The following is an 18,701-nucleotide window of genomic DNA, read 5'->3' as shown; positions in this document are numbered from 1 at the left end:
AGTTCGTATTTACAGCTGTATTGGTGCCAAGTAGCACTATTTTATTGTCTCTAGCTAATAAGAAATAAGCAGACGTGCACTCAATGGTAAATGATGAGTGTGCACTAAATGACACCCAAATGTCAGCACCACTTACCGAAAGATTTCACAGTAATTAGGAGTGAGATGTGATAGGAGAATTCAGTCATCTGGTACAGGGCTGCGAGTGGCAAATTAATTTTGGCAAAACAACATCCATGATCATATTAAATCAATTATTAATTTCAATATTGCTAGCCTTGCAGCCTTGTCTAATTTTTAAGCTTGCTTTGGTATGAGTTATAAAGACAAGAAATTTCTAACTAATTTTATGTTGTATATATTTAGGTAACATTTTTAATAATAATTATAGTCACCCTGGATCACTTATGATTGTTTGGTTGATTTGTTTGGTTTCAGCTGCGCTTTCCTCGAGTTTCAGGGACACAAGGCCAAAAGAGATAATAATATAAAAATCTAAAATCTGTCAGACAGATGGCTCTTTTGGCAATTCTCAAATCACATGGTACCAGCAGTTGTCTTCCCAATATTTGACTCTGGGAATGGCAAATATGTAAGCAGTTAATCAATTGGTCAATGTTTTTGAGCACAGCAGATTGAGGCAGGGAATGTTAATTTATCCCATTAAAAATACCTATATGACCATGTTCTCAAAAGGGGTCTGAAGTCTCATTATTTAAAAACCACAAAACAGGGGCGCCTGGGTGGCTCAGTTGGTTAAGTCGCTGCCTTCGGCTTGGGTCATGATCCCGGGGTCCTGGGATCGAGCCCTGCATCGGGCTCCCTGCTCAGCGGGAAGCCTGCTTCTCCCTCTCCCTCTGCCTGCCTCTCTGCCTACTTGTGCTCTCTATTTCTCTGTCAAATAAACAAATAAAAAATCTAAAAAAAAAAAAAACAAAACATTAGAGAAACTTTTGAGCAATCTGGTTTATTTCTGCTTCCTTAAGCAAGTCATTTTAGCCTTATGAAGATATTTCAGGCTTTTACTTTACTTCCACAGGCTATCATGCATTAAGCTGTCCTCCTTCAGATATTTTATTATTTTTTCTAGTCATGGGTATGAACAATATAAGCATAATATAATTACTATTATTATGAAAATCCAATGCAGATATCTAAAAGCACTTACAGCCATTTCTGAAACCACTTGAAAGCACCGTTAATTTCTAAGAAAAACAGCTAAACCTGAAATCAGTAAATGCTACTTAACTTTTTTCATTTCTTCTACTCACCATATCCAATCAACTCATGAGTTCTCTTAATTTGGTCAATTAAAAGCCTTTAAAGTCTGTCCACTTTCTTGATTTTTCTCCACCACAAGAGGATTTTGGGCCACCATCCTTTCTCACCTGGTTTTTTCTATGTCCTCTTGCTGACTCCCTCATGCAAGAACTAGACGACTGAAGGATGAGGGAAACGTGGGGCAGAGCCAACTTGCCTGAAAGTCCCCACTGACAGGCAATCTCTAATAGCTGATAGCTGGCCCTCAAGCATGTGAGAAAGCCCAGTTCATACAAGCAAAGCCACATACCTGACCCACTGCTGACCCAGATGTGTGAGCAATTAATATTTATTGCTATATGCCACTGAAGTATTGTGGTTGTATTTCTGCAGCATTATAGTGGCAATAAATAACGTAGTTCGCTTAAAATGGTATGTGTGTCTTTAGTACTTTATAATGGCATGCTCCTTCCCATTGATGAATTAGAATGATTGCCTATGTGGATGAACTTTTCCAATGAAGTTCTGAAATCCTTTGGAAGTGTATACCCAGATATACACATCATTCTTAGAAATAATGGAAAAAAAGTGTGGGTGAGACCGCTTGGCATTGGTGACTTTTCACCCTCATCATTGGGAATGGTATACATTTAAAATGTAATAAAAGGAAGATTTCAGTGTCGATGGGCCTTTTCTCCTATTCTTTTACACCCTGATATGGCACTCAGTTCAGCTAAATCAGCTCCACCTGATCAGGGAGGAACTAACTTTGAGCTGACTGTGCACGTGAAACTCTGCTCGCTATAAACAGATAGCCATGCAGTCCCCCGCACTAGGGGTTTTAGAAGCCCTCTTGCTAAACTGTGTGTATCTTTTGAAAAGTAATGGTGGGAGGGGAGACTTAAGATTTGTTGGGGGTTTATTACACGTCAGGCATTTTAACTCTCTTATCTTTTTTAATCTGTATAAATTGTATAGATCTTTAAGAGGAAGAAGAGGCATGGAGAACGTTTTTACCAGTCCAACACTCTCCTGGTAGTAGCACCTGATGGCCCTTCTTCACTGCATGTGGTCCTGGTCCCCCACTTGTGTCACAGTGTATTTGCCACCTTCTAGTGATCCAGAAGGGTAGACAGGTGGCCCACGATGGCTAAATAAAATACACCAAACTCCCAGGGGTAGTCTGAGTCTTTAATGAGATTTAGAATGGCAGAAAGAGTCTCTATTCCTTTTGGAACACTGGCGTGGAGGGTGTATAAAGTCAGCACCCAGGATTCCTGCCCCGTGATTAGCCTGCCTGAAAACCAAGCGTATGCAGAGAGACGCGGAATCAACAGATGGAGAGTGTTCCCTGGGAACATTATTTAAGGCCTTATAGCAAGTCCATCTTGTAGGTCCCATTGTTTGAGCCAATAAATTCCTTGTTTCCCCCTTCCATTTATTTGAGTTGAGTGTCTGTCATTTGTATTTGAAAGAATTATGAATGACTGAGGAGTGTTATCCTCATTTTATGGAAGAGGAAACTGCCTCCAAATGCCACATTACTTGTCCAAGGTCTCACAAGTAATAACAGAGTTAGAATACTATCACAAGTCTATCCAATGCCCACGATCCTTTCATAACTGCGTTTTTAAAAGTTTTTTTAAAAAGATTTTATTTATTTATTTGAGAGAGAGAGAGAGAGAGCACAAGCAGGGAGAATGGCAGGCAGAGGGAGCCTGACATGGGACTCGATCCCAGGACCCTGGGATCATGACCTGAGCTGAAGGCAGATGCTTAACCAACTGAGCAATCCAGGCGCCCTTAATGTTTTAAAAAATGTCCATTCAGTAAAACTTATTCTGTAGAGTTTTATGAGTTTTGACAAATGCATAGATTTGGGTCCCTTCCACTAGGAGTTCCCTCATGCTGTTCCTGTGTCGTCAGACTCTCTCCTTACTCTTGATGCCTGGCAGCTACTGACCTGTTCTCTGTCTCTAGAGTTTCACTTTGCCCAGAATGTCATATAGATTGAATCATACAGCCTTTTGAATCTGGCTTCTTTTCACTTAACACAATGCACTTGAGATTAACTTACTTTGTTGTATGTTATCAACATAAATGTTTTCTAAAAGCATGCTTACAGAAGCGTTTCAATCATATCCTCATTGGTGTTAGTAGAGCATATACAGGTTTTAAAAAGTGGGAAAGAGAAGAATACAGGGTTGAATGACATGCTCCTAAGATTTACATCCACCTGGAATCTGTGGCTGTGATTGTATGTGGAAATAGGGACTTTGCAGATGTCATCGAGTTCAGAGGAGGCCACACTGGATTAGGGTGGGGCCCTAATCCAATGGCTGGTGTCCTTATAAGAAGAAAGAAATCTGGACACAAAGACACACAAGGAGGACACCAGTTGACAATGGAAGCAGAGATGGTGAGATGCAGCTCTAAGCCAAGGAATGCCAAGGACTGCCTGCAACCGTGAGAAACTAGGAGAGAGGCATGGAACAGATTCTCCCTCAGAGCCAACCGTACTGGCACCTTGATTTCAGACTTCCAGCTTTCAGAACTGTGAGAGAATAGATTTCTGTTGTCTGAAGCCACTGAATTGTGGTCATTTGTTATGACAGCCCGAGGAAACTATTATAACTAAGCTAATGAGGTATTCAGTGCTACTTTCAAGGCAGCTTCTACCAAAGCAAAGGGGCCTGACTGCGGAGATAGGATAAGCGCAGACCAAGTGTCTTCACCTCACAATTTTGCCTTAGGATGGGCTTGACTCAATTCTACAACCAGATTAGTAATAGCATCATAGGCACTGTTATATATTACCCCACGTATCAAATTTATTACTAGTAACTAAAAAGTGAAACCAGTTTTTAAGATATTATAAAAATGTAGAAACCTAATCTTGGCCTCCCATCAACTAATTTTAAAGTCAACTCATCCAAAACCACTGTGTTTCTATTCTGGGAAAAAAAAAAAGTTCAAGTTGGGGAGGAGACACCTTTCATCAATCTTTTTATTAACAACCTTCAGAAGATTATAGACTCAGGAAATTAAGTATTAAAATTTAATTAAGTCACCAAGTGACATGAAAAAAAAAAGAGTAGAGACAATCCACATTCCTTTAGAGAAGAAATCTTCTAAAGTACATTTCAGTCTGCTACCTGAATTTTAGATATAAATAAATATGGATAGTTTTATTAGACTGAAAGTGTATAGCATTTTGATACTTAAGATATGTAACTAAAAGATAAGAAATTCAGTCATCAGTAAATTAGCATTTTAGACAAGCCAATAAAATGTATTTTTTTTTCCTTAAGAGATCCTTAAAGTATGTATACATCATGTTGATCTTGTTGACTCAGTTAAAAATATCAGTAAATGTAGTTTGTAGTAATCATAAAAATCTTTGATTCTCAAATCTGGCTCCCCACCAGATACTCCTGAACAACCTAAAAAGATACAGATTCCTGTTCCTCACTTTCCAAATTCTGATTTGGTAAGTCTGGACTGGGACCCAGAGACTCTACTTTACTTTTTCAAATTCTCCAGGTGATCCTGATGGGCAACCAGGTTTGAGAACCACTAATATGGAAAACACTCTCACAGAAAGAAGCTTTGATCTCTCAAAGCCCGGGCAATTAGAGCTAGGGTCAATCCAAGGTCAAATACCAAAAAAAAAAAAAAAAAAAGAAAAAATTAGAATGGAAGTAATCTAATACTTAGGGTCAAGAAACAGAGTCATGGTCCAAAAGGGAAACCAGGATCCAGGGTGGAAGCAAGTTTCATGAAACAGGAAGGGAGGTCAGAATGCCAATGAGAAATAATAATCAGGACACAGAAGATCGTAAGGCAGAACACAGGGAGCCCTGGGATTCAGAAGTTTGGGCTTAGTCCAAATCAGGATTCAGAGAAGGCTTTACCTGTACCAGACCTGTCTGTAGAGTCATGCTTTTATGTGAATTCTTCTATTAGAATACCAGCTCATTCAGGGTTGAACTAGCTGCTTCTCTTTCTCCTTCTCCTTCTCCTCCTTCTTTTCTTGAGCATTTAGCAGCTTGCTTTAGTGTCTAGCATTAGATTGAGTGATATTTACTGAAATCTCCAAAATTGAAGTTATCTACCAGGTAATCTTATTTCAATGAACTAGCGCTGGTTTGTGTGCACATACACGCACACGCAAGCTCATGTGTGTGTCTCTTTATGTCTGTGTGTATATTTTTTGTAGAACCTTTCAAACAATTAACTGTTGCTTAAGAAGTAATATTTATTCTGTGTTATTGAACTTACAAAGAAAACCTTCTAAAAATGAATTTTAAACTTTAGGTAATTGAAAGGACAGTTGTTATTTCTTGGGTAACAGTAAGACATTTATTTCTTTATAATTTGTTTTCATTCATAAAAAGGACAAAGCACAGTCCTATACTACTCCATTGAAAAAATGATAAAAAATAACTAAAAAAATCAATTCGATATTTATCAGTATCAAATAAAACTACTATCACCTTTCCTGAAATACAAAGAAACAACAAATATGTCTATATCTATATAAAGTTTAATCAAGAATCTTGCATCTTAAGCTGATGATACATTAGTTAGTTTGACAACAGTTGAAAACTGATGGTCCCAGTCAAATTTGTACAATTATATGGGAGATGAAAAGCTTGCGTTATCAGTGTATGAGAGATTTTAATCTACCTTATCTCTGTCACAAATTTAAAATTAAACAACCAACCTCCAAAATCTGTTTTCTTCTTACCTTTCCAAAGCATTTCATGCAAAATCTAGCCAGTTTTGCTCTTTATTGCACTACATTAGAAAATAAAAGGCGAGCATGCATTTGGCAAAAGATTTAGTTGTTCTCGATTATATAAAAATGCCCAACATGGGTCACATTGCAAAAGGAAAACCCCAAAGTGTAACAATGAAAACACAAACATTTGTACAGAAGGCTTACAGAGTATTCATTTCTCTAAAGTATGAAGAGATTTTGTTTCCTTTTCAAATAATTAAGTATTTTATGAAATCTGGTCATGATTTTAAGACTGTTGACATACTTCCACTGGGAAATCACCCATTTCACTTATTTTTAAAAAGTTTCATTTTATAACAAAGAGTTGAATGTAAACTAATGAAATATTTATTGATATTTTCATAATGAAAGCTCTAAACATTTACACATAGATATATAGTACAAAAATTATACAAATTAAAGAAAGGGGGGTAAAGTGTAATAGATCTATTTTGCTTCCTGTAAATATTTTTTTTTATGAACCTATAAGGTATCCTTTCTAAAAAGATAAACTCTATCTCTAATTAGCTAGCAAGGTTGTGCTAATAAAATAGGATTATACCTCCTGAATCATCAGACATTGCACTATTTCGTGAGCCAGCTAATCCTTTATTACTCCATTTCTTTCACATCCACACTCAAACACATTTCCTTGCACACCATGGAGAATGAAGAAATGTGCATCTTCCTTTTTACAACTTATGAAAACCTAAAGCACCAACGCTTGGGAGACACCACTGGACAGACACATTACTTGTCTCCCCTGGCCTTCCAGTATGCATACTTTCAAAGTACCATTAGCAATATATTGATTTGGTATTTTTAGCCAGTTTTCAGTATTGCATTGAAGTGGGAAATGAGCTTAAAACTAAATTAAAAAAAATAAGGTATACTGTAGTTTTTCCAACCAACAGGTGATTTCTTGATACCTTCAATAATGAAAGTTTTACTTAGAAATGAAGCACAAAAACAAAGATACTAGAATATTATTAGATCACACTGATATTCACTTAACTGTCATTTATTCCTAGCTGTGTAAAGACTGTCACATCTCAATTAAAAAATGGAAGCACGCTACTTTTCAAAATTCATCATCCCACATATGAATAAATACAGCAATAGGATGATACTCTAGATAAGAGCTGTGATTTTTGAGGTTTGAAATTGATGACAAGAAAAGCATAAAATAACTTCAGAATATAATATAAAAGTAAAGAAAAATCTTCATATGGTATGTTAACTTTACTACTAAACAACTAACTTAAAAGTATTACTGATTCTGAAAGCCAAATATTTAGAATTTATTTTCTTCCAAAATAAAAATACTGATAACAGGTTCTAGAATTGGTCTTCAATATTCAGAATCTTTTAACTCATTCCGTAAAATGATTTGGTCATGGAATTTATGTCAGAATGTTTCAGTTATACTCTATCGTTTGTCAAGACAACTCAAAATGTCATGAATGATAGGGGCCATTCAAAAATATGCAGGACCCGAAACAGAGAATAGTACAAGAGACTGTATTACTCTTACATTTACCACATACGATCAACATTTCAACCTCTATTATATTTCACAACTTGTTATTAAGTTTAAAGCACCTGTGTATGGTGATTTTTTACTTTCACTCTACAGCCTATAGTATTGAATTGAACACTGTAACTTGTCCCATTGGATTAAATCATGCAACTGTCACAGAATCAGGTTAAGTGGTTTATAAGGCATATTGGAACGAGTTAAAAATTATTTTATATCCATGTAAAAGTTTATTCTTTTGGATGAAAGTGTTCCTGAATGCCTCAGTCATAACGTGTGTTGTAAATCAGTTGGATAGTTTGTTAAAGTGTAATTTATTTGGCTTCGGGCGGAGCCACAGGAATTGGAAGGAATTGTAGTCATCATAGGGATGAAGGTGTCCTCTGAGCTGGGCTGGGAACAGCAACTGTCACATCACATTCAGACTGCCAAGTAGACAATGATGCCAACGGCAGGCAGCAGTAAGCCGAGAAGACTTGGTGATAGGGTGGACACACCTGCAGAGTAAACCAAAAATGTGCATATTATTTCATTGAGAATGGCACTATTTCTCATTTACCCTGTTTTGGGGAAGGCCAGAGTATGCAGGCCTAAAAAACAAAAGGTTCCTTTAAAAAAATAATTCTCTGTACTTCAGTGATTTAAAGAAAACAAAAACATTTGATCAAGAATTTCGTGTGTGAGAGCAAGTGGCTGTTTCTATAACACGTTTCTATAAATCATTTATGATAAAATCACAAATGTTTATGTTTTCCTACCAGAAGGTGTTAAGTCAAGAAACATATGTAAATAAGCAAACAAACAAATGGAAAAAAAGCACATATGTAAGCTGTTAAAAAATAAGATAAAAAGATGTAATAATGTTACCTGGTATAAAAATATCACGGGTACACTGGATAGATTTTACATAATTTAATATCCCAATGGTTTTAAGACATTTAGGTGCTTACACCTAAGCACCTAATGATTTGAGGAATATGTTGTTGATAATAGTAAATAATCTATTCAAATTTTTATCTAAGGAAAAAATGCCCTGAAATATTATGTTATGAATTAAAAATAAATACGATGTAATGTACTATGGACTTATATTACATCTTGGGCTATTAATTATATCTAGAAGGGCTCCTCCTCTGGTCAAGTTTATGGGTGCAGGTCCTGCCCACACTGGAATTCTTGAGAAAAGGCTAAAAAATGGGATCAAGAAGGCACACTCTTCCTTTCCACTCCCCACATCTATTAGGCTACCTTTAATGAACACACTGTTGGAATGAATGCTGAGCTAAAAAATACAACCAACAGCTCGTAAATATAATAGATTTGTGTCAAGTTGTAGAAGTTAATTTGAAACCTTAAAACCTTATTATCTACCGTGTTAACAGTGGCTCCCAACAGCCCTTTGGAATACTCCTCTTATATTAGGAAGAGTCAGGGCATTTGTCTGGAATCTCTAGTCATTAAAACCACATTCACGTTCCCCACCGGGTGGAACATGATCCTATCTACCCGCACAGCAGTATCTCACGAGTGCCCTAGTGCAGTGTTGAGTGCCGCATGGAAAACATAAGAGAAGTATTATCAGAACCAGATAAAGAAATAAGCAGCACAGTGAGGGTAGAAAAGTCAAGTAGCTGCTGGGAGAGCATTAATGCTGCTGCTGCCTAATCACATCATGAATAGCAATGATACCACTAACAGCGACTATGGAAGCTACTACTTACTGTCATATAGTCATGAGACAGACACTCGGCTGGCCTTTTTTTTTTTTTTTTAAAGATTTTATTTATTTATTTGACAGAGAGAGACACAGCGAGAGAGGGAACACAAGCAGGGGGAGTGGGAGAGAGGGAGAAGCAGACTTCCCGCTGAGCAGGGAGCCCGATACGGGGTTCGATCCCAGGACCTGGAACCATGACCTGAGCCGAAGGCAGACGCTTAACGACTGAGCCACTCAGGCACCCCTCGGCTGGCCTTTTATATATATTATGACACCAACACAACAACCTATGATGGTAGGTCTTACTATCCTGATTTTATAGATTAGGTAACTCAGATCCAGGTAAAAATGACTTGCTCAAAGCCAATGGCCAGTAGAGCGCAGAGCCAGGATTCCATCGCAGATCTGCCAGGCTCCAAAGGCCATACTCTCTTTTTGCCACTTTGTGTAGACAGCTTTGGAAAAGGACCAGTTCTAGAAATGCATAAGGACACTCCACTCCACACTTATAAAGGCACAGAAGGAAAATTAATGACATATGAGAAAGCACAGCACCTAAGTTGTTTCAAAGAGAGTCTTTGCATTCACATAGTGTTTTTCATCCTATTTTTCTACATAGATATTTTTAAAATATGCCACAGCCCACCTGTTATTTTATTCCGATAAGGTGACCAATAATAAACCTCAATCACACAGAAAAACATCAGTTTTCAATGTTTGACCTAAGTTAAATGGTCTGTCCTGAAGACTTTTGTCTGAGAATGACTGCAGGGTCTGTGCATCGCTCTGTCCTCTGACCACAAATTACATCAGGGACGGATACACGTTCATGTACTTGCCTGAATATGTGGGTTGGCTCATACAGACGGTGGCCGCAGAAAGAAGCTTTAGTCAATTGTGGATGCCATTTTGAAGTTTTGGTGTTAGTATGAAAACCAAACACAATTTCATAATTTGTGGCTTCAACATCAGGATATTTGATTTATTTTAAATAAACTCTTCATGTTTATGTGTGTTATATTTAATTTCTCTAATGGCTCAAGCTTATGTAATTGTGGTCTTCATCTTCAATTCTCTTTCACATTCCAAGCACAAATTAGAGACCTGACTGAATTACTATTTAAAGTCATTTTAAATGTGGGATCCCTATATTCTTGAAGCATTTCAATATATATTGGTTTTATATCTAACAAAATGTGTATCATAATACTGCTATCAAGTATAATGTCAGTAATTATATGGTATGCAGTAAACATATATTTTGCTTTCATATATTTACTGTATGTCAAACATGAACAAGTCATTAATCTTGTGAAGCATTTTTCCCGATCAGAACAAAGGTAATGCCAATTTAGAGTACTATATCTTTTTCATTGCATTTTCTTGATTTTTTTAAACTAAACTGCCCTGATTTATTATTTCTTTCAGGAAGGATTCCTGCTGGAGAGAGTTATATATTGAGAAGGGAAATTCCAATTAAAAGTTAAATAGTACTTAACAATCTTTGCAAGTTTCACAATAAGTAGAGAACCATTCTAGTCAGTTTTAAATACAAATCTCTTTTCTGATGCTTAAATTTGGACACCATGGTCCAATCCGAATTGCTACTGCTGATGATGCTATAAGACAGAGAAGTTTCTTCTTGTGGTGTCACTTTTTGTGTTCACAACTATTAATACCTCTAGATTCTGAGGAGGAATATATCCAAATTGTATTTTCAGCTGTGTTGACTAAGACCAAGTGCAGTATATAGTGAGTACTTGACTCATAATATTACAATAATTCTTCCAGCTGTAAGCCCTGAGCCTTTTCTGATTAGGAGCAGAAGATGGGAGGGATAGCAAAAGGGTAGAACAAGGGGTTTTAAGGAAGAAAGCAAAGGAAACCACTTGACTTGTAGTGGAACCCTTGGTATTTCTTTACATTTTAGATTCTCTCTGTCGCATAATCTCTCTAACTTTTAGGGACCTGGGGAAAGGAAGGGGATTACCCATTCCCATTAATGCTTTTCCTCAGGAAATCATTTTTTCCCTCCATCAGAGAGATGATATTAAAAAGATGCATCAGCGCCTGGGTGGCTCAGTCAGTTAAGCGTCTGCCTTCAATTCAAGTCATGATCTTTGGGTCCTAGGATAGAGCCCCGCATCAGGCTTCCTGCTCAGCAGGGAGTCTGCTTCTCTCTCTCTCAAATAAATAAATAAATAAATACTTTAAAAAAAAAACACGTATCAAAAAGGCATTTATTGGGGTTCCTGTCTGGCTCAGTCAGTAGAGCACATGACTCTTGATCTCAGGGTTGTGAGTTCAAGCCCCACATTAGGTGTAGAGATGACTTAAAAATAAAATCCTTTTTCTAAACAAAGGCATTTATTTTACTGCTCTGTCCAGAGATCCTCCAATTTGTCTTTCAGTCTTATCATTTGCTCTGGCTTAGGGAAGATAAGATGGTTGATTCCCCACTGCCTAGAGGCATGCTTAATATAAATTCAGTGTATTAGGTGCATATCAGTAGATGTTTGCTGTTGAAATTTGTTGAGTTCAACAGAACTCTTGCTGGGATAGCAGCAAGTTTAGAGAAGTGAAAGAGTATAAGTCTGTCTGGGACTGAGAGTGAAAAATTAGCTCAGATGGAAAAAGAACAAAGCCACATGTCTTTATTCAGGTTAGTGTGACACACACAGATAACGCTAACTGTAAGCTTAACCTCGAGATACTTCCAAGGTCAAGCCACAGCTATAAAATGCCATAACGACCCCTTCATTGAGTGGCTAGTGCTGTGTTACCCATGATGCCCAGGACTGCTTTACTTCCCATCTATTACTGGGAATACTCAATCGCTCAACCACCCTCCCTTCATGATGGCCCCCAACCCTAGTTAATCCCTGCTTCTCCTATCTCAACCTCAGAAACGGCAGATCCAGAACTGATTGCTACCTCCCTTAGAACCCCTTCCGAATTCTTCAGCAGGAACTCAAACCTTACGTAAAAAGCTTCTCTTTCCCACTTGAGTGGTGTTCCACGACTGCTCTGGCTTGTTTCTTGCTGCATCCAGTCAATTACAGGTAGTCTGACTACCTATCAGACTTTTGTCTGGTTTGTGCTTGGTCTTCGGCTGTTTAGGTTTTCACAGAATGAAGAGGCAAACATGAGGATCAGTAAGCAGGTCACTGTCCTGGTAGGAGCCATATGGGTGTCCTGGGAATAGTAGTGTGTGGCAGATAAGAGTCAGGCCTCTGGGGCTGAGAAAAGAAAGCAAAGTCCAAATCCTACCTCCGCCTTTTATTGGCTTGGTAATCTTGAGCATGTTATTTAATATTTTTAAGCCTTAGTTCCTTCAACTATAAAATGAGGATAATAATATGTCTCACGGCCTTATTGTGAGAATTGAGAAGATGCCTATCAATGGTTCTTATGTATTTTTTAGCAGCATAACCTTTCTTTAGAAGCAATCATATGTGGAAGTTCATTACTGAAGTAGGAAGGAAAGGGATGCGTTATTCAAAGATCTGGAATTTCAGCAGCCGTGATAATTACATAAAGAATGAGCTAAGAAATTTAATAAACCACTGTGGCTGGGTCTATTTAAGATTAACATTTCTGACCTTATTTATTTGTACAGTCTGGAGCAGGAGACTACCAGCCTTTACCTCCTCCATGTTCACGCTGGTACCGGTACTCCCCCAAGCCCGTCACTCCATACAACATGTGGGGGTCTGCTTATCACAGTTTGAAAGCAGCTGCCTTATGTAAAACACTTCAGAAAATGCATGGCTAACAGAAAACTCCTATAAATTGTAGTAATTCATACTCCATTTGATGCTGTTTATTTCTTGCTATAGACATCTTGCATTGTATTTTTTGAAAATAGATGAGTGGAAAGCAAAGCAAAACAATTCAAAAAGCAGGTGTCCCCTGCATATAACTTACATTTGAGACACATGTCTACTTACTATTCTCCAATCATACACATTTCCTTTTAAGCACAAATATTCCTAGAATGTCCTTCCACCTATCAAGACTGGGCATATTGAACTTCACTGCAGTGGTCTAGCTCAAGTGTCATCTCCTCTGTGGCACTGTAGTTGGGATCTTTGGTTTCAAGTAACAGGAACCCAACTAAAAAGCCAATGTCATACTGCTTTGGAACAACTACAACCAGCGACGTGAACCCCTGTGTCTTCCATGTTTCTGACTTTCATCTCTTCTTCCTTTGCATATTGTCTCAAGTTCTCAGACAGAATTCCCCTCAAGATAGACAAGAGCTCCAAGCTCACAGCCATATATTCTCAAGAGCAAAAAAAGATGACATCTTTTTACCCAAACTCTAGTGAGAAAACTCTTAAGGAAAGATTCTGATTTGCGGAGTATGGGTCACACACCCTCCCCAGACCAATGACTATGGCTGAATTAGTGGATTTCTGTGATAGAACTAGCTTGGAACTGGTTCTCATCCCTTAACCAAGCACTGTGGCCAGGGAGGCAAGGGGACTTCAGAAAAAAGTCAATGTTCATTCTGATCTCAGGAGGATTTGTACTTTCCCCAGTGAAAGAGCTATGGGGATCAAGAAGTAAAGCAAGAGTTCTGAGAAAAACTGAGAATACATTTCAACTAAAAAGTGCAAATGCACACTGAGTCACCAAAAGCAAAAGAGAATAATCCTTATCTCCTAAATTTGTTGACTATGTAAACTTTTTGTCAAGAAACATGTCACAAGAATAACATTCTGTCCATAACTTTGTAAAATGTGTTTTGTGGTAATTGGAAAAGTATATTTCAGGTAATTGCTCACCTCTCTAACTTGCCTTCCTCAACTTTTACACATTTTTCTAATTGTTTGAGACCAATCAAGATAAGAAAAGCAAGTGATCTATTTAGCTACTGAAGACTTAAGGACCATTTAGTTCTGTAAACTAGTCATGGTAATGGAGCCATTCTTATGAGTAATCATTGAAAGCCACTCAGGATAGGTGTAGCATTAGATGCTGTAAGCCTGGAAGCTACTTTTTTGGGGGGGTTGGGTGGGGTGGGGTGGAGTACATAAATATGTATGGTTATATTTACTCTAAGATCTGGAATTTCAGCAGCAGTGATAATTACATGAAGAATGAGCTAAGAAATTTAATAAATCACTATGGCTGGGTCTATGTAAGATCACCATTTCTGACCTTAATTTATTTGTACAGGAAGACCAAGAAGGAGTTTGTCATTTTACAAATTCAAACAACCATAAGGATTTAGTCTGGTTAAGTAGTGGTGAAGAGTTTTGTTTTTGGTTAGCCTAAGCAATTGGGAATTCTCCATCTATCTTTTACTAGCTATATACCCTTTAGTAAATTATTTAATTGTATCTGTTTCTCCACTGGATTATTGTATTATGTTGGAAAATGATGTTTATTTTTTAAATCATGTGGCAGAAATGGGTGAAAACAAAGGTTAAAGGAGGAAGAGCTGTTTCTGACTTTGAGATAAGGAAATGTAACTTAAAGTCTGGATGAATTTTCTTACAAAGATAATTAAAACAAAATTTAAGCAATCCAATTTTCTTGCAGGACTGAACACCTGAGTAATGTGAAGCCATTGAGGCAAAAGCAAATTATTTTAAAATTTGTCTTGAACATTGGGATTTCATGAAAATTTTGGTTTTGGTTGATATATTTCTGGAAATTCCACCCTATCTTTTCTTCTTCCTCTTTTATGATTCCCTTACCCCACCACCCCCAGATTCCCACCCTGTTCTTCACCTTGTCTAAACACTATCAATAATGAGAATCTAGAGTAGAGCTGAGGTATAAAACTGAAAAACTTATAAAGCAGGACAGTTTTACTTGCCTGAAAACTGGCATAAAATTTGCAATATAATGCCTACAATTCAGTGAGGTTAATGTTAAAATTTCCTTTAGGCCATATACCACAATTATTTTTATAAATTGTCTAGTGCTTATTAAAATTAGAGGAGGTGGCTTTTTAGAAAGGTAGTTAGTTGGGTTTGCTCCAGTCTCTGGAGGAAAATGTCGAGACATGTTTCAATCTTAAATCAATTATTATAAGCATTAACACCTGCCTTTGACAAAATGAAGTAATGGATATTTAACCCAGTTGGTTTTAAGAGTTTCTGGAAAAAAAAAGAACAAAAGAGAAATCAGAAAATAAAACGAAGCAGACTTTTTCCACATATTTTTCCTCATTTTCTTTTCTTTAGATATCTATTTTATATGGTGTCCATGTATATCGGCTTACTTATTTTGCTTTTGATAATTTTATTTCTTTATGTCCCTTTGGATTGGAAAATACTAAGCTATGTGGAGAAGGAGAAAGACAGCCTAAGGCCTACTTCCAATTCTGTCAATAGTTAGTTGTATAGCTTTAGGCAAAATAACATTTGGACTCAAGATGTGGCTCTGAGGATGGTGTGATCTTTGGCTATTTTACTTGTCAAGGATGTGGATTTTCCTTCTGGAAAATGATAGGGTTCAATATTATAAGTCCTAAGTTTCCTACTATGGTCATGAGTCTATGATTCTAAGCAAACCATAATATATTTAAGAATATCAAGCATTGAGCCATAAAATTTGCAAACATATTTGACATATTTCCGCTCATTTATAATAATCAAAGTTGATATTAGTTTATAAAGACACATTAAAAGTTTGATCATGTAAGTGATAGTGGCTTTGATGGGTTTTTTCAAACTCATGCAACCCACTAATCTTACTGCTCCTACTTGTTTGGCAATTTTAAACCCATACGCCAAGCAAAATAAGATTTTTTTTTTTTTTTTGGCAGGGGGACATGGTTTGCTGGCAGCTTATCCTGCCAGTTGTGTTCTTTCCTTACTGTTGACTCTGGCCCTTCCCAGGTCAGAACACTAGATTGCCAGGATGAATTTCCTCTTGAGAAAGAAACACACATTTCCAATACAGTGATGACCAATTCTCTGCTGGGAAATATAAGAGTAACTTCTAACTGCCTATTGATCAACAAAGATATGTGCAAATAACTTAATTTTGATATGATTTGGGGGCAAGATGAGACTATAACTATGAGGATCTTTTAAATTAGCTTACCTACTTCTTTAGAAATGATCTTTTAAATTAGCTTACCTACTTCTTTAGAAATGCAAGGTGATGTTTTCACCAGAGCATGAGACTCCACATTAGAAAGAATTCTATTTGAGTATATTTGCCCTCAGTGCCCTATTTGAATATATTTGAATTTATTTGCCCTCACAAGGTCCTTAAGCACTCAGAGCCTCCATTTCCTTATCTGCAAAATAGGAAGTGTAATACATAGCAGGGTATTTGTGCTAATTAAGTGAAAAAAAAAACAATGATAAAAATGTATAGTAAAAGTTGTCTGATAATTGTAAATTTGAAATATGAAATATAATTTTTTCATTAAAACAATTCTTATTTCATGAATTTTTAAATTAATTTATTTAGAGAGTGGGGGGAGGGGCAGGAGGAGAGGGAGAAAGAGAATGTCAAGCAGACTCACTGAGCATGGAGCCTGATGTGGGTTAGATCTCATGACCCTGAGATCATGACCTGAGCCAAAACCAAGTATGTTGCTTAACCGACTGAGCCACCCAGGTGCCCCTCATGAATTTTTCATAAGAATATATTGAGCCTGGGGTGAGACAGAGGAGACAGAGGAGACATGGGTCCCATTCTACCAAATGTGCAACATGTGTATAATGGATTTCATGGGTTTATTGTTTTCCAACTTGTATAAAACCTTTAACAAATAGCATTCAAATTCTTTATTTGTGATTAATTCACAACCAGAGTCAGCTTGTTAGATCATCTTTACATTTGGCTTTGGAAATAGCTATTAGAACATTCTTATATGGGTAGCCCTGGCTTCGTGGAATGCGTTAAACTACCACAAGAATTAGTTTTTCTCAAACTTGATTAAAGTTAGAGAGACTGGGACTTTATTTTTTTTTTTAAAGATTTATTTATTTATTTGGAAGAGAGAGTATGAGCAGGGGGAGGGCAGAAGGAGATGGAGAACAGAGAATCTCAAGCTGACTCCCCACTGAGCACAGAGCCCAATGCTGGGTGATCCCATGACCCCGAGGTCATGACCTGAGCCAAAATCAAAAGTCGGTGGCTTAACCGACTGAGCCACCCAGGCGCGCCAAGACTGGGGACTTTGAATGACTATTTTATTTTGCCAAACTCATCAAAACAAATATTAAATTATCTCCTCCTCTGCCCTGACCTTCCCTTTCCTTAATCAGTTTTTGAGATAAAAGGACAGCAAGTAGAGCCAGAAAGTTTAAGAATTTGTATGTTCCCCTTGCTAGGGCTAATGGGTTCCTCTTTAGTGCTAGGCTTGAGGAACCCCTTGAGTACGTCTGTGGCTAAAACTTTCTAGACATTTTCAGGAGGGAGGGATACATGACTTATTGGGTTTACTTACAGAAGAAGAAAGACCCCACAGACAGTCTTGCTTATTCTATAACTTTGCCTCTTTATGCTTTTGGAAGACCAGCTAGCATTTTGGCTTATTGACAATAAAGAGTAAGAGTAAAACCTACTGGTCCATGACAGTCAATTTTCCTTAAACTTGTAATTGTTTCCAATTAAAAGAAATCCAAACTAAGGGAAGCAGGCAGATATGTCTTCCCATAAAGCCCACTGAATCTCCTCAGTTCTTCTTTAAATAAATTTGAGTAAATGATCTTCTGCTGATTTTAATACTCATGTTCAAGGTCAGGGTGGGGCACAGTGTTTGTTTTTATGTGAGACAATGGAACCCAAAAGTCTTACTCTTATCATGTGGCGGGATGTCATGCATAGAGTGTCACTTTGTAAAGGCATCCCTCAATTTGTAGGAAATATGACATATTTCTAGGAGACACATATTTGCATGTCTATTTCAGTATCAATATTTGTGGGACAAATCATTCCCCAGTCTTTTAAATTTGCTTAGAATAGCAGGCCCTTCAAAAAGATGAGCACTATGAGGATAACATAAAATATACTCTGTCAATTGGTTCTATGAGCCCCAAAATGAGAGTTGTGTCCAGTTTCATGTAACTCCTTTGTGGGACCCTAATCAGTAACAGTCACTCAAGTGGCTGGCCTGCCTGGAGTAATTTCCATTTCACCTGGCTAGTCTTATTAAAGTATAGATGCAGATTAATTTCTATTTAAATTTTAGCTCTGCTTTTCTTTTTAAATAAAATCTTCATCTAAAAATGAGGAAAATTCCAAAATTTAAATATACAGATAGTAATGATATGAGAATAAAAAGGACATTTATTTAAAATTATTTCGTTGATTTCTAAGTTTTCTGGATAGTCTGGCCCATCATATATCATCAACAAATATCCATTCAATGGATTGTTTTTATTTTTTATAATTTATTATGTGCCAACTCGGTTCGGGGAAGTTTG

General features: G+C 37.1%; 1 protein-coding gene across 2 annotated transcripts in view; it reads right to left on the bottom strand.

Moving 5' to 3' along the window:
• Nucleotides 1-5,788: 5,788 nt before the first annotated feature.
• Nucleotides 5,789-18,701, bottom strand: part of CNTN1 (contactin 1) — a 359,923-nt gene continuing 347,010 nt past the window's right edge. For both annotated transcript variants that reach the window (XM_078075892.1, XM_078075891.1), the window contains one exon: nucleotides 5,789-8,077. In XM_078075892.1, coding sequence (XP_077932018.1) covers nucleotides 8,001-8,077 — 77 coding nt within the window. In that variant the 3' untranslated portion in view covers nucleotides 5,789-8,000. The remainder of the gene's footprint in view (nucleotides 8,078-18,701) is intronic.

This window comes from Halichoerus grypus, chromosome 6, assembly GCF_964656455.1.
Source record: "Halichoerus grypus chromosome 6, mHalGry1.hap1.1, whole genome shotgun sequence".
Classification (NCBI taxonomy): domain Eukaryota; kingdom Metazoa; phylum Chordata; class Mammalia; order Carnivora; family Phocidae; genus Halichoerus; species Halichoerus grypus.
The sequence above is the reverse complement of the archived record's forward strand: the minus strand, read 5'-3'. Positions and strand labels throughout refer to the sequence as shown.